Source organism: Odocoileus virginianus, chromosome 31, assembly GCF_023699985.2.
Source record: "Odocoileus virginianus isolate 20LAN1187 ecotype Illinois chromosome 31, Ovbor_1.2, whole genome shotgun sequence".
NCBI lineage: Eukaryota > Metazoa > Chordata > Mammalia > Artiodactyla > Cervidae > Odocoileus > Odocoileus virginianus.
The window spans coordinates 7,067,452-7,087,329 of record NC_069704.1 but is presented as its reverse complement, the minus strand read 5'-3'; the positions used below and the strand labels follow the sequence as shown (position 1 = coordinate 7,087,329).

The window sequence follows — 19,878 nt, the reverse complement described above, 5'->3', positions numbered from 1 at the left end:
ATTTGATCTTAAGATCGCCCCGCAAGCCCAGTATTTTTTTTTTTTTCTTTTTAGGTCTGTTTTTTTCTGAGCGAAAAAAAAAAAAAAGAATTTTTTCTGAGATATAATTGACATTTAATATTGTGTAGGTTTAAGGTGTGCAATGTGATGATTGATAGACCCTTGGGTTGGCAAGATCCTCTGGAGAAGGAAATGACAACCCATGCTTGCCTGGAGAGTTCCATGGACAGAGGAGCCTGGTGGGCTACAGTCTGTGGAGTCGAAGAGAGTCGGACAGGACTAAAGTGACTTAGCATGGCAGAGCACATTTATTGTAAAGTCACCACGCACATCACTGCACACTTTTTTCTTTTTTTTTTGCGGGGGGGATCACTGCACACATTCCCCACCCCACCCCCGCAGGGGGAGGGGAGCAGTGAGAACCTTTAAGATCTACTTGTTACACAGTTTTTTGATACAGTATTGTTGATTGTTGTTGCTATATATTAGAGCTCCAGAATTTATTCATTGTATTGCTAGGAGTTTGTACCCTTTCCCCTACATCAAGGCCAGTATTCATGCATTTGTTCAACACAAGTCTTTTTGAGCACCTGAACTGTCCTGGGTATGTCATCCCACTTTACATATGAAGAAGCAAAGCCCGTGAGAAATAAAGTCCCCAAGGCCACATACCTGCTAAGACACCCTGTGTGTGTGTGTTTGTCTGTGCCCTAGACCTTGACAGCCTGTGGGTACCAACAAGCTCACATCAGAATCAACAGGCGTATTGGAGGACTTCAAGGCATCACGAGCCTTTGATTCTTCTGCAGTTATTCCTGGGAATACGCAAGGCAGTCTTCCATGTGTTGCATTTCTTCCCCTCGGACTCCTGCCGTATCATTTCCTTTTCAGAATTCATGTATCAGCAAGACACTGGAGGGAAGCTCCTCTGGACGGCCATGGTTGTGGGCTTCACCCGCAGACCTTCCATGCTAGGGGCGGGGCAGTCGCCAGGCCTCCCTGCAGACCAGCAGTCTCTCTGCTGCCCTACACTCACTGCCACTGCCCTTCAGTTTTTGAGAGAAATTAAGAAAGTGTCTTTTATCCAATGCTCTGTTGCCCTGTCACTTGGCCCTGAAGCAAGACAGCTTGCAACATAGCGAATCTCATGGCCAATTGCCTATGCTGGGTCCTTGTGTGGTGTCTCTTTCTTCGAGGCGCAGGTCTAGTCCCTGAAGCCAGGCTGGCAGAAACCTCACATCCCATCTCAGCCCTCCGTCTTGCCCTCTGTTGCCCTCGGAGACGTCTACACAGAAGCCCCCCGCCCCCCAAATCCTTCATCGTGCTCTGCAGGGCGGCTCATGCCAACCGTCTCTGAGTAGGGCCCCGCGGCCACCGGAGGAAGCAGAATCTGACTCTTCACTGAGGTTCAGCAGGAACTCCCCCGTTCTCCTCTATATTTTTAGAAAGAAGGTTGAAAAAGAGAAAGCCAGAGATAGAATAAAGCAAGGCGGAAGGATCAGAGAGGAAACATGAGGGAGAAAAATGACAACACTGTGCTCTGTTATCTTCTAAAGTAGCTTGAAATATAAAGGAGTCGAACTGGGGAACTCTAAACAGATCTGTCAGGAATGTAAAGCTCGAGGGGTGCCTGGGAGAAGCCCTCAGCTCAGCCCCACAGAATCACGAGCTGTCAGACGTGGAAGGGATGCCTGGGGTCATCCGACCCCAATTCCCACCCAGGGCAGGAATCCCCTTTGTGCCCACCCAGCACCGGCTCCTGTCTTTCCTTGGTCTCCCCATCCTCACGCCATCTGCTAGAAAGTTCTTCCTGAAATCTGCAGTGGTGACGTTTTTGCCCAAACTGAACCCACGTTGGGTTCTCCCAGAAGCAACTCTATGTCTCATCCATACAAGGAACAAACCCATCTCCTCTCTGCCCACCGCAGGGACTATATGCACCAGGCAGGCACCGTGCCGGGCTCTCTGCAGAGCTGGCTATCTGATACGGGAGTCAGATGAGTATACGGGGCGTTCTCCATCTGGTGTGATGAGGCTGGTGCTCATGGACCTACAGAGTGTGGGGAGACAAGTAGGAAGTGGGGGACCTCATCCCAAAGCGAGACTCACGCCCCGCCGAGGAAATGTCAGCACAGCAGTCAGCAAGGTGCATTCAAGAATGTGAGAGGAGTTGACTGTGTTGAGAGCACTGGTTATTTTAGTGTGATCTGGAGACTTCAGCGGTTCCTGAGGCTTCTTAGTATGTCCTCCAAGGAAAAGATGTTTTCATAGTAATACTGTGGCACAGCTTACCTTTTTCACTCCCTTTCTTTCCTGAGTTTCCAGAGGTGCTTCCCAGTGACTGCATGGTATGTGATATTTTTCTGCTTAGATAGCTAACGGGATGCATGCGTATGTGTTCCTGTGTTTTAAAGTCTCTCAGTTTTAATCCACAATATGGTAATGACATAGATACTATGTGCAAGAAGAAAAGCTCTTCAATAATGGGGTAGGAACTTAAATGGGTATGGAGAGAAAGGTGTGGACTAGGGAGCGGTTGAGCTGGAGTGAGACGTGTAATGACCAGATGAGGGTGGGTTTGGATTACTCTGAGGGTCATAAGGAGATGCCACGTGCCTTGGCATGGGTCTGGGAGATGGTGAGATGTGCCTGTTATAAAAGATCGCCTGGTCTGCTCTGTGATGAAGAGGTTGGGAGTTGAGTAGACCTGGGGTGGGGTTGAGGGGAGGGAGAAGGGTGCATCTAAGTGGCTGTTACAGGAACCCAGGAGAGGGACGGTGGTGGCCTGGCTGAGGTCAGTGGCAGTGAGATTGGAGAAGAGTCAATGGGATTGAAAGAGATTTGGGAGGACGATGGGGCTTCCCAAGTGGCATAGCGGTAAAGAGTTCTGCCTGTCAATGCAGAACAGGCAAGACGTGTGAGTTTGATCCCTGGGTCAGAAAGATCCCCTGGTGCAGGAAACAGCAACCCACTGCAGTATTCTCGCCTGGGAAACTCCATGCACCAAGGAGCCTGGTGGGCCACAGTCCACAGTGTTGCAGACTCAGATATGACTGAGCACGCAGACATGCACACTGGGTGGATGAAGTAGCAAGACTCTACCCTGAGACTTTTCTGGCTAAAACCGTCTTAGTTTGTCCCATCACTTGAATGAATGAAAGAATTCCCTGGCATCACCCCACACCACCATCCGACCAAACTGTCAGTTGGTTAGGTCTGCTCCTGGTGCATCCCTGACCCTCTTAAAGCAGGAACTGCGGAGCAGTGTTGAACCACCTCCCCTGTACCCAGAGTTCACTCAGGCCTCCAAGAAAACCCAGCAGCCCTGGGTTTTCCTTTAGGATATGCAAATTTAGTACACGCAGGCCAGGAAAAGACACTGTTCTTTTTTTAGAGCATCCTATTACAGGCTCTGTGATCCATTTGGCTCAGACCCTTTTAATATTCTTGAAGAAATAAACTTTTCCATGAGCCAAGCTCTGCAGTGTATTTCTCAACTCATTTTCATCCTATTTATCTTTGCGTGTTTAAGTTTTTGGACTTCCCAAACTAACATAAAACTCCCCAATCTGTGAGCGATGCCAGACGTATCTTTGGGGTAGGGGAAAGAGCATGGGTGTGGGGAGGATGACGGGGTTGGGGTTTTGGTCTGAGCCTGGCCATCAATGTGCTCTGTGCCCTTGAGTGAGTCACTTTGCTTTTCTGAAGATAGCATCTTATCAACAGAATGTCCTTTCCAGCGAGGATATTCCACAGAGCCACAACCTCATAGTTTTAGCTCCACATTAACAAGATAGAACATTCTTCACTTAACAAACATTTATGGCATATTCACTATGTTCCACTAACTCCATCTTGAGAACTTCAGGAAAAATGTAATCACAGAAATTCTTGCCTTTGGCCACAGAACATGGTTGTACCAAAAAGAAACCCTGTTTCCCCTTCTCTTGAGCAAAAACTGTACTTCACAGATGAATATTTTCTGAGGTATTCAACACCACGATACGCTCGTAGCTCAGGAATCAGATAGCTAGATCTGATTGACTCAAATCTCAAATTCAGATCACTTATGCAAGCATATAATACATTGCAACTGCTGGGTTTTACGTGAGAGGGTAACGAATGGCTCCGGCTGTTTTCATTTTTTCTTACTTGTGTGAATCTTTTCCCCATTTTTGTGCCCAGAATATTTCAGGTGTGCTGAAGTATACATCTAGAAAAAACTTGGCACCGAGTTTTTATAAACAGTATTTGTGTCAACAGCTGCAGTGTATATACACAAAGATATGTAATAGACGTCTGTACAGATTGTCATAAATGTACATTTAAATCAGCGTGGGTTTGTATAAATATATTTCCACACACGTATATTGCCTGATCTCTAGTGGATTGCTTATATACACGTGACTTTTCATATGAAAAAGATATGTACTTGTAATGAAGTAGCAGTTCCTACGTACTTTTCTTCGTTGCCCCTTCCTTTGTTTCCTTTCCCCTTCCTTCCCTTCTCCCCTCCCTCCATCCCCTTCCCTCTTTTTCCCCTTCCCTTTCTATCCTCCTCCTCTCCACCTTTCCTTCCCTTTCCTTTCTCAACCCCTCTCCCAGATTTGTCACCACACAGCTTACCAGCCTCCCGGTTTAGGGACCCTGATTTGTCCTCATTGCCTCTCATGTTCCCTAGGTACAGGCAAGAGTTGTGTATTATCTGCACTGATATAATAGTTTCTTAACTGGTTTCACTAGACTGGAAGCTCCGTGAGAGCAGAGACCATGTCTGCAAAACCCGTTCTTCCAGGAACTATAACCTAGCCCTGGACACAGGCAGGGGCAGCCATTCTCTGGATGGATGGATGGGTGGGTGGACTGATGGATGGATGAATGGGTGGAAGGGTGGATGAATGGATGGATAGATGGGTGGATGGAGAGTATCTGTGACTGTCAACGTTGGTTTTTCTGAAAGACAGCCTTCATTTGCTTGCTTGAAAGTCTTCACTAACTCCCCAGCTGCCTTAGCACGAAGTTCAGTTTCCTTAAAGTGACACCCAAGACCCTTCGTAATCTGGGTTCAACTTATTTTGCCGGCCTTACCACTTACTGCCTTCCCACTGCACTCAAAGCCACAATCATCTTATTTCACTTTCTCTCTTAACTGTTCTCTTTGCTTAGAATATCTCCTCTTCCCAGGCTTTTACTTGTTAATTCTCCCATATGTGTCAAAGCAGAGCTGATGTATTTGTGAATATGTTCATCTATTAAATGTCTCATCCCGTTTGAGTTTTGTAGTACCCCTTGTGGGGTAGACAACGTTAGAGTGGGTGATATGGTGAGAAGCTATATAATTGATATTTTAACCCATACTTTATTCCTTCAAAGTTTGGCATGCTCTCTGGGCCCACAGTACCACATAGTATTCTGCTCACCACCATGGAATTACTTAACCATCTGAGGCTCTGCTTCCTCTTCTGTAAAATGAGTTTCATAAGACCAACGTCATAGACTTATTGGCAGGATGAAAAGAGTTGAGGCATGTAACATGCTTGGCACAGCGCCCAGCACACAGATTATGGTCAGTGTGTGAAGCCTGGTATTATTAAAGGGACTCAGTGCCCCTTGAAACTCTTTTTTTTTTCCTTTTTTTTTAACACCTATAAGTTTGTTCTGATAACCAGACAAGCTCACACTTTGCTAATATTTCTAGTCCCATTTACTTACTTGAGCATAATGATCAAGCTTAGTTTCTTATCCTTTGGAAAGCATTTGGTCTCTCTGTTGATTAACAAGAAACCAGGGATGAAAGTCAGAGCCAAAGAGATTTGTCATCTTTGCTCTCCTGTGGCTTCCCACCACTGAAAGTCATTTTCTCCAAGGAAGGGAGAAAGATCTCTCCATTTCTTGTCAGCTCCAGGAGGACGCTCAGTGGGGGGCAGGGGGGTGTTCACCTGGAACATGCCATGACGTAGCAGGGCCTCATAGTCCCTGGGTCCTTCACTTCTTTAACTCCACATGAACATACTAGAAGAGTCTTCACTTAAATATTTATCTAATGTCCACTGTGTTCCCTGTTGCTGCACCAGGCTCTGCCTAAAGCACTGAACATGGCAACTGAGTGAAACACAACTTAAAAAAAAAAAAAGACAAAAATGACAACCATCTTACAGGATTTTGGTGAGAATCAGATGAACACATTAATGGCTAAGGAATGTGCCTTGTATGTATTGAAACACTGCCCTTGATAAGGCTTTGTGAATGATTAAATGCTACTTGAGTACCAAAAGACCCACAAAGTCAAAAGGATCAGGAGCTCTTTGGGTTGGAGAATTGACGAGAAGAAAGACTTCAGCCTTACTTGTGCCTTTGCCATGAACAGCTGCTCTCTTTTATCCAGCATTTGCCACAAGTAATAAATGAAGTTGGCCAAGGGAAGGTGGAGGGAACCTTGTAGTCATATCCATGTCTTCTTGTTCTGATGAGTCTTTTGAATTTTCCTTGTCCTTGGCCCCTCCCCTATCTCCCCTGCCCATTCTCCCCCCTCTTTTTCTCTTCTCGTTTCCTTTTCCCCTGGACATCGTCTCTGTGCTCCCTTGGCTGGGCAGAGGCAAGGGCATTGGAGATACTTAACAACTTTCCCTGGAATGCTTTTCCACCCAAAATTGGTTTCTAGTTTTCATATTGTGTTGGTTCTTATTATGCTGTAACATTATCATAAAGCCTTTTCAGGCTACGACTGATGGGTTTTTCCCCCCTTTTGCTTTTGAAATATCCAGCACCTCCACCCCTATCAACCACTGATTTAAAGGGAGGAAAAAAGAGAATGTGGCTCACAGGAAAACCTGAGGTCTTCCATCCTCCCCTCACCAGCTGATGTGCATCTCTTGCTAGACACCCTTAAATAAATCAGAGCCAGTCATTGCACTGAGTCCTGATTACTTTTCTCAGCGGTGCAAAGGAGAGTTCTCTGAGGGTCTAGGACTAATGATCTCAGCAGAGAAAAATCCAGAAGTCACTGCTCAGGCTGAGATCAGTGGGGAATGAGGCATCGTCTCCCCAGGGAAAGACTGGAAGAATCTCTCCTTCCTTCTCCCCGCTCCTAAGCAGCCCTCCCCTCCCTGAGTCCGACTGGACAGAGCTCAGAGAAGCCCCGTGGTGTGGAATGACCTCATGTGGAGAAGGGGAGGCAAAGAGATAAGATGGCTCCAGGGCTGTCTTCCACCTCTGTCATTCGTGGTTCTAGACAGTTCCGTCCAAGAAAACTCAGCCCAAGAGGCAGAAGTATCGTAACTCACCTCCTCTTCGCTGGAGGTTTCTGGCCCTTCTGTCATTACAAGCAGGTTGTACCGGAGGGAGTCTAGTTCGTATTAGCGGCTCTCGCGTTCAGTCTGGGGAAGGAGGAACTTCAGGGTGAGACAGAACTTGGCTCTAGTGCTGACTTTACACGTCAAGCTGTGAGACTCTGGTTAGCTCACTCCACATCTCTAAGCCTTGGTTGCCTCACCTCAGAAGTGAGTCCTCGCAAGAATTAAACTGGTTCAGAGGACATAGTGGGTGTTTAGCGTGCATCCCTTCTTTCTTTCCATCAAGTGAGAGATGAGGAGGGGTAGTTTGGGCCACGACTCAATCGTAAGCAACTTACTTGAAGGTAATTTGAACCAAACGTCTCCTGATTCAGTTCGTTCGGATCCACGTCACTGGGGTAGGAATGAGCAGGGGTGCCGTGAGTACAGCTGATTCACCAAGACACTGAGAATCTTCCCTCTCTTTTTACCTTCCCTCTGAGTCCTAGTCTGGCCAGTATCTCCTGAGGGCTGCAGGAAACTCGAAGGACTTTCCAGAGCTCATATCCTCATGTCTTGTCCACAGGTCATCCAGATGTTGAGCAGCCCTGTAAGTCCAGCGTCCGCACCTGGAGCCCCAATTCAGCCGTCAACCCACATACGATCCCTCCAGCCTGCCCTGAGCCCCAAGGCTGCCACCTTGACCTGAGATTCCGCTACCCCTTGGTCCCCGAGTCTTTGACCGTCTGGGTGACCTTTGTCTCCACTGACTGGGACTCTAGTGGGGCTGTCAATGACATCAAACTCTTGGGTGTCAGTGGGAATAACATCTCCCTGGGGCCTCAGAACATCTTCTGTGATGTCCCGCTGACCATCAAGCTCCGGGATGTGGGCGAGGAGGTGTATGGCGTCCAGATCTACACGTTGGATGAGCACCTGGAGATTGACGCGGCCATGCTGACCTCGGTGGCAGACAGCCCACTCTGCCTGGAGTGTAAGCCGCTGCGGTACAAGGTGGTGCGGGACCCTCCTCTCCGGGTGGACGTGGCCTCCACCCTGCACTTCGGTAGAAGGTTCACAGACACGTAAGTGTGCTCTCTGGACAGGGGGGTGGTCAGGTAGGGGGCGGGGGGTTGCAGAGGGATGCCAGGAGGGTCAGAGTGTCCTGCACTGGAGGGAGGGTGATCACAGACAGACTCACCTCTGGGGATTTGTCGCCTGGCGTTGGGTGTAGACCTGTCTTAACAAGGCGGAGTTGATATGGTGGGAAGAACAGCGGACCAAGAACCACGAGTCCTGAATGCTGGTGACAGGTCTAACATGGGACTCTAAGCCTCTCTGAGCTCTCTGTAGCTTATTTTTCCCAACAGTGAAATGAAGGAGGTTGGATGAGATTAGCAATGAGAAAGTCACTTATTAGTAATGGAAATACAAGAACTGGAGTTTGCTAATGATCTCCTTTTTAGATTACATGGAAGCATATTCATGCACTGTGGTTGCTTTTTGAGGGAAGGGTGAACTTACAGTAGGTTGGCTGGAAACTGAGCATGTTCCCAGATGTTTGCTTAAAAATAATGATGGCTGCTGCTGCTTCTGCTGCTGCTAAGTCGCTTCAGTCGTGTCCGACTCTGTGAGACCCCATAGACGGCAGCCCACCAGGCTCCCCCGTCCCTGGGGTTCTCCAGGCAAGAACACTGGAGTGGGTTGCCATTTCCTTCTCCAATGCATGAAAGTGAAAAGTGAAAGAGAAGTCGCTCAGTCACGTCCGACTCTTAGCGACCCCGTGGTCTGCAGCCCACCAGGCTCCTCTGTCCATGGGATTTTCCAGGCAAGAGTACTGGAGTGGGATGATGATGGCAGGTGAGCATAACCAGTAACCGTCTTTGTTTTCCAGTGTGGAAGAGAGGTTCGTACCCATTTGATTCTTTGGCGCCCTCACAGCTCTAGGTCTCCATGGTTCTTTCTGGGTACTCATTGCTTGGATGTGAGATAATGTTTGTTCTTAATATTCCTTTCTCAAGATGTCTCTCTATCACCTCTTCCTCAAATATCCTAAGGATTTATGTTTTATGACAGGCACCACCTTACTATGAAGCCATTAGTGCTTTTCTTCTCTGCCAAGCCATGGGTTAATGTCTTTGCATCTTTGACTTATTTCATCCTCTCCACAACCACAGCCCTAGTCTCCTTCTCATTTTACAGAAGGAAACTGTAGCTTAGAGATGTGAAGTCACTTGTCCAAGATCACATACTTAGGAAGTGGTGAGGTCAGGATTGGAATTCATCCTGGCTCCGAAGCCAGTGCACTGAACCACTATTCAATTAAAGATGTGATCCCAATTTCTGCTTTAATTTAACAAATGAGGGGGCCTTAGCCTCACCTAGTATGGATACCAAGAGTCTATGAAGTCACATCTGTTGAACCTTGCCTCTTCTATGTACAAGCGACATGGATAGGGAACACTTTGAGAACTGAAAAGAACAATAGCTCAGGAGTCAGACACCTTGTGTCTAGTCCCAGCTGATCTGCTGACTCACGCTGGATAAATCAGTCAATCCCTTTGAGTTTTGATTTACTCTCTGACTGATGAAAACGTGGACGTCGATGGTAACTATGGGCCTTTTGTTGCACTTTCTTTGGTTCTAAGAAGATATAAGACACAATCTCTGCTCTGTCTGTTTGAAAATATGTGCTAAGCCAGTTATTAATAGAAACCAAGTTCTGGAGGAAACTTTTAATCTCTTTAAGAGACAGAACCACTTTCAGACACTTTACCAGCACTTCCTTTTACAAGGCCGGCAATTAACGTGCACATTGCAAGCAAACCCTTGCCCGTTCATTGACTCAGAGATGAAGAACATCTGTTTAAGAACTCAGAGGGAGCCCTTGGTTTGTGTTTGAGGATGTACTTAAAAGATCGTCTTGCCTTGAGAATCCTGCATAACCCCGTCTCTTCCATCTCCTCACTTGTCTAAAATGGTAAAATTCTATAAATATGCATCCACTTAACATTTCTGTGTAAAACAAGGAAGAGAAGAAATAATAGATGTCTTAAAACCTCAACTTAGACACAGCTCTTTTTTTGTTTTCCTTAGCCTGGAGCTGTGAGCCTGCAAGAGCTCACATGGGTTGATAAGTACAGGATGGTAGATTTCACCAAAGAAGTAAAACCACCCTGAATTCTCTTCTCAGCTAAGCCACTAACTTGCCATATGTTCTTATACTAGTCACTTACTCTTTCTGGACCTCAGAGGCCTTACATCCACAAGGAGGAGGTTGTATTAGATGAGGGATTCTCAGACTGAGTTGCACATTACAAAATTTGGGGACATTTAAAAATCATCTCCAGCTTATTTACATTCCCGTCTCCTCTTTCCTCCTGGTCCTGCCCCAGATATTGATTTAATAGGAGAATGAGGCATAACTCTTAAGCCTTTAACATCTCACTGGTTGATTCTGACTTGCAGCCAAGTTTAAGAAACTCTGCACCAAAGCAGGCTCTTGAAGTGTGGCCCAGACCAGCAGCATCAACAGGATCTGAGAATTTAGAAAGAGCAGGTTCTTAGGCCGCAGCCCAGACTGCTGACTAAGAAACTCTGCCTACAGGTCGTCTCCAGATGATTCTGATGCTGTTTGAAGTTTAATAGTTATTATTCTCACTGATCTCTAAGCCCCAGGAAGCTCCAAGTTCTCTTTACTCATACGACTGACTACTCATTCAATTTACAAGTATGTATTGAGGGCATTCTAGGTGCTGTAGTCTGTGCTGGGAGCTATAGATTTCAGAAATGACTCAGTCCTCTGTCCTTAGACACTCACACTTTATTGCTGAAGACCTTAACCACTTGGTAAAAATGCCAGGTCCTAGGCCAATTTGCTTCCCAAATCACCACTCTTCAGGTCCAGACTGTGCACCATTTGTCCTTTCATCCTCAACAAATGTTTCTTTGGTCCCTTCTGTGTTGCAGGCACAAGGGCTAGACTGAGTCCTTCCTTGACCTTTTCCTCTTTGTCTTTCTCGAGTCCCAAGGAATTTATTGGAGACCTGGGCTGGGCCGGACTCCGTTTCCTGACTTGAAAGTTCTCTGAGACTCTGAAAAAATAAAATATCGTTCCAAGTCAACCTACTATTTCAACTCCTTTATCTCTTGGTAATTCGAGTTCTAAACTCCAGCACAAATACCTCTTTGTGTGTGTGTGTGTGTGTGTGTGTGTGTGTGTGTCTGACTGCTTTCACATTTTTTCCATATCAAATAAATTGGCTCTTAGACAAGTTCTATATAAAGACTGTTTTGGAGAAAAAGAGGAGAGAGAAAAAAAAAAGCTTTCTTTTTCTTCCCTGACTCAACCCATTACATGATTCCCTTTGACCTTTGTCTTCATTTTTTTCTCTCAACAAAAATATTTATTCTTTCTGTTATCTATACTGGAGATAGTTTCCCAAGGTATGACATTGATGAAGGGAGAGGCTTCTGTGCTTACCCGATGGACGCTTCTCGTAGACTGATTGCTCTTGGCCAGCACAGGGGAGAACTGTGGACTGTCTCCCTTAAGTGGAAGCTCTCCATTAAATGAGGTCTGACATTGACAGGGGAAGAGGGGACCCATGCTGACTCCGCTCCTAACTCACTATGTGACTTGAAGGCACGTTGCTTCACCTTTGTTTTCTGGGTTTTTTTTCTACCTGTAAAATGAGGGGACAACATATAAAGCTTTTCTCTGTGGATAGGAGTTGTTCTTAGGTGAGTCATTCTCTTTGGTTGGTTGTTTTTTAATAGTAAAAGGGACTCGGCAGAGACTGTCTCTAAATCAGTACCCAGCATAGACCTTACTGGTTCTGCATGTCCTAGTGAAAGGACCTAATACAGCTGGTAATGACAGTTCTTGTTTTTATTTAGTTGTTCAATTGTGTCTGACCCCTTTGTGACCCGTGAACTATAGCCCAGCAGGCTCCTCTGGCCATGGGATTTCCCAGGCAGGAATACTGGAGTGGGCTGCCATTTCCTCCTCCGGGTGATCTTCCCGACCAGGGATCAGAACCCATGTCCCCTGCATTAGCAGGCAGATTTGTTACTGATGAACCACCAGGGAAGCCTGGTCATGTCAGAGTCAGGCTTAAAACCCAGGTCTAATTCCAAATCCCACCTTTTCAGCCACACTACTCCACCTGCTGTAATAATGCAGAGGCAGGATTTTAGAGCTCAGACCTGCATCCAAGCTGGCTGAAGTTCAAGGTACAGAAAGCAGAAGACAGGATTACAGTTCACAGGCTACCAGCCCGCAGACCATTCCTGAGACCTGCTCTTGGAGTCCAGCAACACGAAATGCACGGCCAGGTCTTTTTGTGTCTGGCTGGGAAGGAGTGAGGACACTTCTGTTTCTGGCTCGGCTGCCAAGTGCTTCTGCATTGGGCACCATACTCCTCGGGTCTGTACTGAATCTCCAGCTGTCTCTAATAAATAAGGACTCTGGATAAAACTAACCCTTCTTTTTGGCTTGGAGAAAGTGAGATATAAAGCAAACCAGGAACAGCAGATAGCAGCTCACTTTCATTATTCATCAACTTATCTGTTCATCCATCCATTGTCAATTCAGAGGTTTCTAACCCAAACTTGGAAGAACTGAGCTGTAATTGAGGAATATAAACTCCTTGAGGACTGGATTTTTGCCTCTTTATCTGCTGGTGTGGTCCAAGTGCCTACAACAATTCTAGGCACAAAGTCAGCATTCAGTAAATATTTTTGAATGATTCTTAAATAAAGAGTGGGAAGGGGTTTAGCAGTGGAAGAGAAATGGAGAAGTGGTAATTTACTAAGTAGCTACTATATGTCAAACACATACTAAGGTCTTTGCTTAGGCGGTCTTATTTAACTTAATCTGTACAACAACTCCACAAAGTAGGTGGTCCTATACCCCAAATTATAGATCAGAACCTAAAACTCAAAGTCTACACAGCTATCAAACAGTGTAACCATTGCTGGGGGTTGCACGGAGTTCCATCAACTTCAATGATAGTGCTATTAATTATTCATTCTCTAGTTGAACAAGTTTGTCTGTGTCACCTACTTTGGTTGTGCCTCTCTGTTCTTAGAATCATTGATTTAGAGCTAGAAATATTCTCAAAAGTTGTTTCTCCCCACCAGTTTATTTGTCTGTCCAAAATTAATTAATCTATCAATTCTTTCATATTCAGACCTATTAAGGTGCCAACACAATCTCTATTTTACCTCACATCCTTGGTATTCTCAATATAAGTCTTGGAATAAATGAATAATGATAAGGGAAGGATGAACTTTCCTGGTAACTCAGCTGATAAAGAATCCACCTGCAATGCAGGAGACTCGGTTTGATTCCTGGGTAGGGAAAATCCCCTGGAAAGGAATAGGCTACCCACTCCAGTATTCATGGGCTTTCCTAGTGGCTTAGATGGTAAAGTATCTGCCTGTAATGCAGGAGACCTGGTTTCAATCCCTGAGTGGGGAAGATACCCTGGAGGAGGGCATGGCAACCCACTCCAGTATTCTTGCCTGAAGAATCCCCATGGACAGAGGAGCCTGGCGGGCTGCAGTCCATGGGGTCGCAAAGAGCTGGACACAACAGAATGACTAAGGACAGCATAAGGGAAGGGTATATTCACATGATCTTGGTGGAAATTGTTGTGAATATTTTTTTTGTTGTTGTTGTTGTGAATATGAGTCCACGTTTTACAAATCAAACCCTAAGTCTCTTCCTTTGGGTTCCACATACTCAGAACCCCCATGAGTAACTTCAGAAACTTTATAGTTCACTCATCAGTTCATTTTCTGGGTGTATATTTGTTGATTCCCATCATGAACCCAAGCACTTTCAAGGCACTAGCAATGCAGTAGTGAATAGAACAGAAAGGATCCTTACTTTTACTCATCCCTGGGATGTAGCTGGAAGAGACAAACCAGGAAGCACTACACAGTGCTCCAACTGGTTAGAATATAGTGCTTTTTAGACAGGTTGTCAGGCAAGGCCTCTGAGATAAGGTGACATTTGAACAGAGACCAGAAGGGTCTCCTCGTGACTTATAATAAAGGCTGGGTGACCTGTCATCATTGAGATCCTAGCCTGTTTGGAACAGAAGTGTCTTGTAACATGATCCTTGGTCTTTGATTACTGTCTAACCTATCTTATCTTTAGCTGTGTTTGTTTATTCCTCTTACCTGGTTCAGATTCTTAAGTACAAAATTTAGCATGCTTATTTGTAACACATTCAGGGTTCCATGAATGCTTGTTGGGTAAGGGTGTGAAGAATGAGTCAGCGGTAGCACAAAGTGGGACTTCTCAGAGACGAGTTTCTTGCCTCCAGATCTTAGCCATAAGATTGACATGTGATGCCATATTAAACATCAGAGGATTGGGAAATGTTAGACCAAATCAGGGTCACCTGAAACAGGCGGGTCTTCCTTGCTGTTTCTGTGACTCTCAAGGTGAGTCACCATTCCATTTTTTTTCTTAGGGCCATTTCTTTTCCTGGCTCTTTCTGTATATCACTTAGTCATGTATTCTTTGTTCTTATATATGTTCCTTTTTTTTTTCTTTCATTCATCAACCAAATAGTGAAAATCTGTAATTCAGTCGTGTTTGGTAGTAACTCCTATATTCACAGATATTTACTAGGTATCTTGTTCTGTGCCATGCTCTACACTTGAACTAGAGAGCCCTGATGCCTTGCCTTATGAGCACACAGTTTAAAGGGAGAAACAGGAAAAAAAAATCAGGTGATTATGCTGCAGCATGAAAAGTGTGTGGGGTGAGGAGCATAAGAAGGCTATATAAAACTTAAGAACGGTCTCTAACCCAGCTTGAGATGATTTAGGAATTTACCCTAACTTCTTCTTAGAAGAAGTTATGTCTGTCTAAGTTGAGACCTGAAAGAGGTAAGAGTTGATTATTGAAGAAGTTTGCCACAGAATGGATGGTTGAAAAATGGATGCTCATCAAAAATTGATAAATACATAAACAAATGAATGAATGAGTGAATGAATGGACAAATCTAATGTGCTTCCTGGCAGAAGAGCATGTTCAATCTCAGATTACTTGTAGAGTTTGGAGGAGGGTATGTAGTCATCTGGACTGTTTATCCACTTTGTTGCTTAAACCTACTTCATTCCTTTTAACTGCTACATAATATGCCACAGTAGGAATGTGCTACAGGTTATTTAGCTGCACTTGTGGTCACAGCTACTCAAAAAATGGAGGTGCTTTGGCTTTGCTCACTGGATGGGTAAAACATGACTTTTCATTGGTATTCCTGTGATTGAGCATCTTTTCAAATATTGACTGGCTTTGCATCTCCTCTCCTGTTACTTGTCTATTAACATATCTAAGTGCTGTCTAATTGTTAATCTTATCATATGTCGGTTTTCCTAGATGCTAAATTGGGATTTTAATATCAGCCCTCCTGCATATCCATCAGTGTTCTAGGAATCCAGGGTAAAATGGATTGTCAAGAATGAACTAGCGTTTATGAAGGAGTTACTCTTAGAAATCATATATTCATTGATATCTTTCTCAAATGCCCCTTGGATGGGAACCATGCCACCTTTGAAGATGCAGTGTTTAATAAAAACCAACCCAGGTTCTGACCTCAGTGGAGTCTAAATTTAGTCTCTCTGTTAACCACCATCACATATGCAGGTAACGTCTACTACCAGTAGTACTAGCTTCACTAGTAATTACCATTACTAGTGAATTACTAGTAATTCACTAATAATTACCATGTAGAATATACTTCATATATGCTCAGTCATGTCCAACTCTTTGCGACCCATGGACTGTAGACCACCAGACTCCTCTGTCCATGGGATTTTCCAGGCAAGAATACTGGAGTGGGTTGCCATTTCCTTCTCCGGGGGATCTTTCTGACCCAGGAATTGAACCTGGGTCTCCCACATTGCAGGCAGGCTCTTTACCATCTGAGCCACCAAGAAAATCCCCAGTAAATACTTCATATGTGCTTAGTATTTTTTATAAGCCTACCAATGAGATATAGCTCTCACTATGCCTTATTTTTAGATGCATAAGTTCAGACTCAAAATGATAAAGTCACTCATTTATGGTCTTACAGTAAATAGATGCTAGAGTCAAGTTTTATATCTCCTTGCCTGACCCTAACAGATGTTCCTGGCAAACTATAGAGCATAATCATTGTTATGACAGAAAAAGGATAAGGTGGTATCTTGATGAATGGAGACAGTAGATGTTAAAACTAGTTTTTCTTGTTTCCAAGAAGCAAGAGAATAAACACACACAAGATAACTTCTTTTCCATCTAATTTTTGAACATTTAAGCATATGAGGAAAAGGAGGCTTGACAAAGTGTGGTCATGGTCAGACCAGCATGGTTTCCAAGAAGCTGTTACTGAAATGCATGCCTTGCCTGCATTCTGATGTTCTGTCACCAGGACAGAGGAGCAGCATCAGGATTGGTAGCTATTTCTACAGGCCCAGAACAAATACCTCTGTTCCTAGCTCAGGCTAGCAGTGTACATAATCAGCACAATCTTCCTCTGTTTTTGGAAGCTGGGTATTATCCACCTACAACTCCCTCTCATCCGTCTTAGGCCAAGTACCTCTCAGAGTGAAATACGGGCTCTGAGAACATTAGGGTAAGCAAAAGGGTTTAGCAAAATCAATGGATCTCTGGGATGAGCAGCAGCCATAGAAATGTCCTCTGTCTGTAAGTTCCCTCACGATTTTGGATGTGTGAAGAGCCCCTGTTTGGTGCTCACACCATTGAGATCACTCATCTATGGATCAGTCTGATGCGTTACTTGGCTTTTAAACCAGGTTGTCATTCTAGTGTCTCTTCAACAGATAGTAAAACTCATCGAAGTTAAGTGTTCAACTCAAGCCTCCGTTGATGAGCATATTCATTCATTTAGTCAGCCTTTTAATAGTAAGTGCCTTCTGCCTGTTAATCTCCACACTGGCACTACAATTCTGAATCTTATAATTGGATAGGAAGGCTGGTCTGAATAATAGCCCAAATAAAAATATAATTACAGACTGAAGATTATTATTATGAGAGGTTATAATAGAGGATAATTCCCTCTTAAACTAAGGGGGGATATACAGAAGACAAAACGAGATACAAGCAAGGGCAGGGTGGTGAAGGGAGGTTATGTGATGGAGTTTGGATTTGTTCATTGGGAAGTGGAGGGCTAAACCCATCAGAGCTGTATTTTTATAAAATTGCTCTTGGTACCCTGTGAAGAAAGGGTTGAGGAAGAGTGAGAAAATCCATCTAGAGGCTATTGCTAAAGTGCAAGCCAGAGATGATTATTTGCAGGAGAAGCAGATGAATTGGAGGAATGCTTACAATGTAGAACCAACAGGACTTGGCGATGTATTGGCCTCCAGGGTTCTGAGAAGGAGCTGTCCAATGACTCCCAGGTTTCTGGTTTGAGTATCTGGAATGAGGGAAATGTTATTTCCTGACATGGAGGAATAGATTTTAATTTAGTGTTTTATTAGAGGGTGGGGTGGATCAAGCGCTCCGTTGGAAAACAATGAGTTGGTGAAGCCGGGTCGCCCAGGATGTCCTAACGTCACCTGCTTCTTTGCTCTTTGGCCATTCTCCCTGTGGGTCGGTAGGATGGGCTGGACTTAGTGGTACAGCACCCATTCCTGATTTTTTAGGAAAACAAATGACTAGGAAAGAGAAGGAAAATAACAGCCGTCAGAGTAATTACAGATGTGGGAAGAATGGAGGAATTTATCTCACACTGGGCATTGGCAACAGGAGTGGACAAAAACCCATTCAGTCTGTGCTCAGAGCCGATGAGAATCCTCAGGACAGAGCTTAATGGGTTTATGTTGTGTCTGTTAAAGCAGGAACCTCAGACATGACTTAGGAGAGGCTGAATGCAGAATCAGGAGATCTGATTCCCAGGCCAGCACACAAGGGCCTTGCTGCGTGACCCTGGCCAGATTCTTTCAATGCTTTTGAGCCTTAGCCCCAATCCCTGGAAAAAAAAAAAAAAATGGGTGATGATTCCTATGCATACAGCCTCACGAGGGGTGTCCTGAAAAACTAATGAGTTAATGAACTTGCAAGAACATGATGCAATCTGGGGGACTATAAAGACTGAAATGTTCATGATTCTTCCTATTGTTTGGTTTTCATTAGGGTTGTTCTTGGCCTGACCAGAGAGTATTTGTGAAAGACAAACACACAGACACGCACAGACACACACATGAAACCGTTTCCCGGTCAGCTCTACCCAGAGTTCAGTACTGGATTTGGAGGCAGAAAAGATAGTTGCGCTTTAATCTCTGTAGCTGAAAAGAAGAGAGAAAACCCACGAAGGGCCAGCCCTGGAGTCAGGAGACCTGGCTTGCAGTGCTGATCTCCTGAGATTGCACTATATTCCTGGCCCCTGACTCCCCAGTTCTGAGCCTGAGCATGACCCCCCCCCCCCCAACACGCCATCTATGAAATGAAGGCCTAGGTAGATGACTCTCAAAGTCATTTCCAGCTCTGACATTCTGTTCAGACCCTCCTGGAAATCTTACCTGCCCTGAATGTCTAATTCAGTGAGAGAGAAGGGAGCAGGCTGCATGTCCCCCGGGAGCTCAGAGACTGGCCGTCTGTAAAGAAACCCCTCCAGGTGTGCTGGGGCCCTCGGAAATCCTCCCTGAGCTACTCTCTCTCTCTTAGAGTTCTCCAAGCTTTCCATTTGGGACAGCTTCAGAATGCATTGGTGCATTTTTTTTTTCCTTGTTCTGTGATACCTTGGCCTTGACAGTGAGATACCAGAGATGGGAACTAGGTTGCTTTTGCTGCATTATCTTCAGCTTCTCGTATAAGGACAGGCGTGAAGCAGATGGCCAATAAATATAGGTCAGTAAAGGCATGAATGGATGAGTAAACGCTTTGGCAGATCAATAAGTGGTCAGAAATCTGTGATAATTCAGATGATACCTGGTATATCGGATGTCTTCCTCTAAACGTCTCAACCGGATTAGTTACCAGAGGCGCAAAAGGAATAAAGAAAACCTTCCAGCTCGGCCTCCTCTCCTCTTTGGGCCTCAGTGTCCTTATTCCTCAAGTCAAGGGATGAAGCCAAATGATGTAAGTCAGCCTGCCATTCACTCCGCAGACACTGAATTAGTGCTGTGCGTGTAACTGGCCCCATGCTGGGGAGTGGAGATGAAGGAGGAACCATCCCAGTCCTCTGGGAGCTTCATCCCATTAATATGAGAAGGGGACACCTAAGTGGTACCAAAAGTGAGAAAAGTGTTACATTAAGGGAAGCAAAAGGGTTAGGAGATCCTCACTCAGCTTAAAAGGTCAGCAAGACCCTCCTAGAAAAGGTGGCATCTTGCCTGGAAAATTCCATGGACAGAGGAGCCTGGTGGGCTCCGGTGCATGGGGTCAGGAAGAGTCAGACACGGCTGAAGCTACTCAGCACACATGCATACCAAGGCCAGGCCATTTAGATGGGGATTTGGTGGCAGGGGAGGGGGGTGGCACCATTTGTTCCTGCTGACTGTGGGGTAAATTTGGAGGAGGGGGAGAGTTTGAGCAAAGAAGCCAGAGAGGTTGAGAGGAGGTCTGTAACGATGGTTCTAG

General features: G+C 45.1%; 1 protein-coding gene across 1 annotated transcript in view; it reads left to right on the top strand.

Moving 5' to 3' along the window:
* Positions 1 to 19,878, top strand: part of PAPPA (pappalysin 1) — a 259,266-nt gene that overhangs the window by 77,084 nt on the left and 162,304 nt on the right. Inside the window, exon 7 of the mRNA XM_070459199.1 lies at positions 7,858 to 8,356. Within this exon, the coding sequence (XP_070315300.1) occupies positions 7,858 to 8,356 (499 nt within the window). The remainder of the gene's footprint in view (positions 1 to 7,857; positions 8,357 to 19,878) is intronic.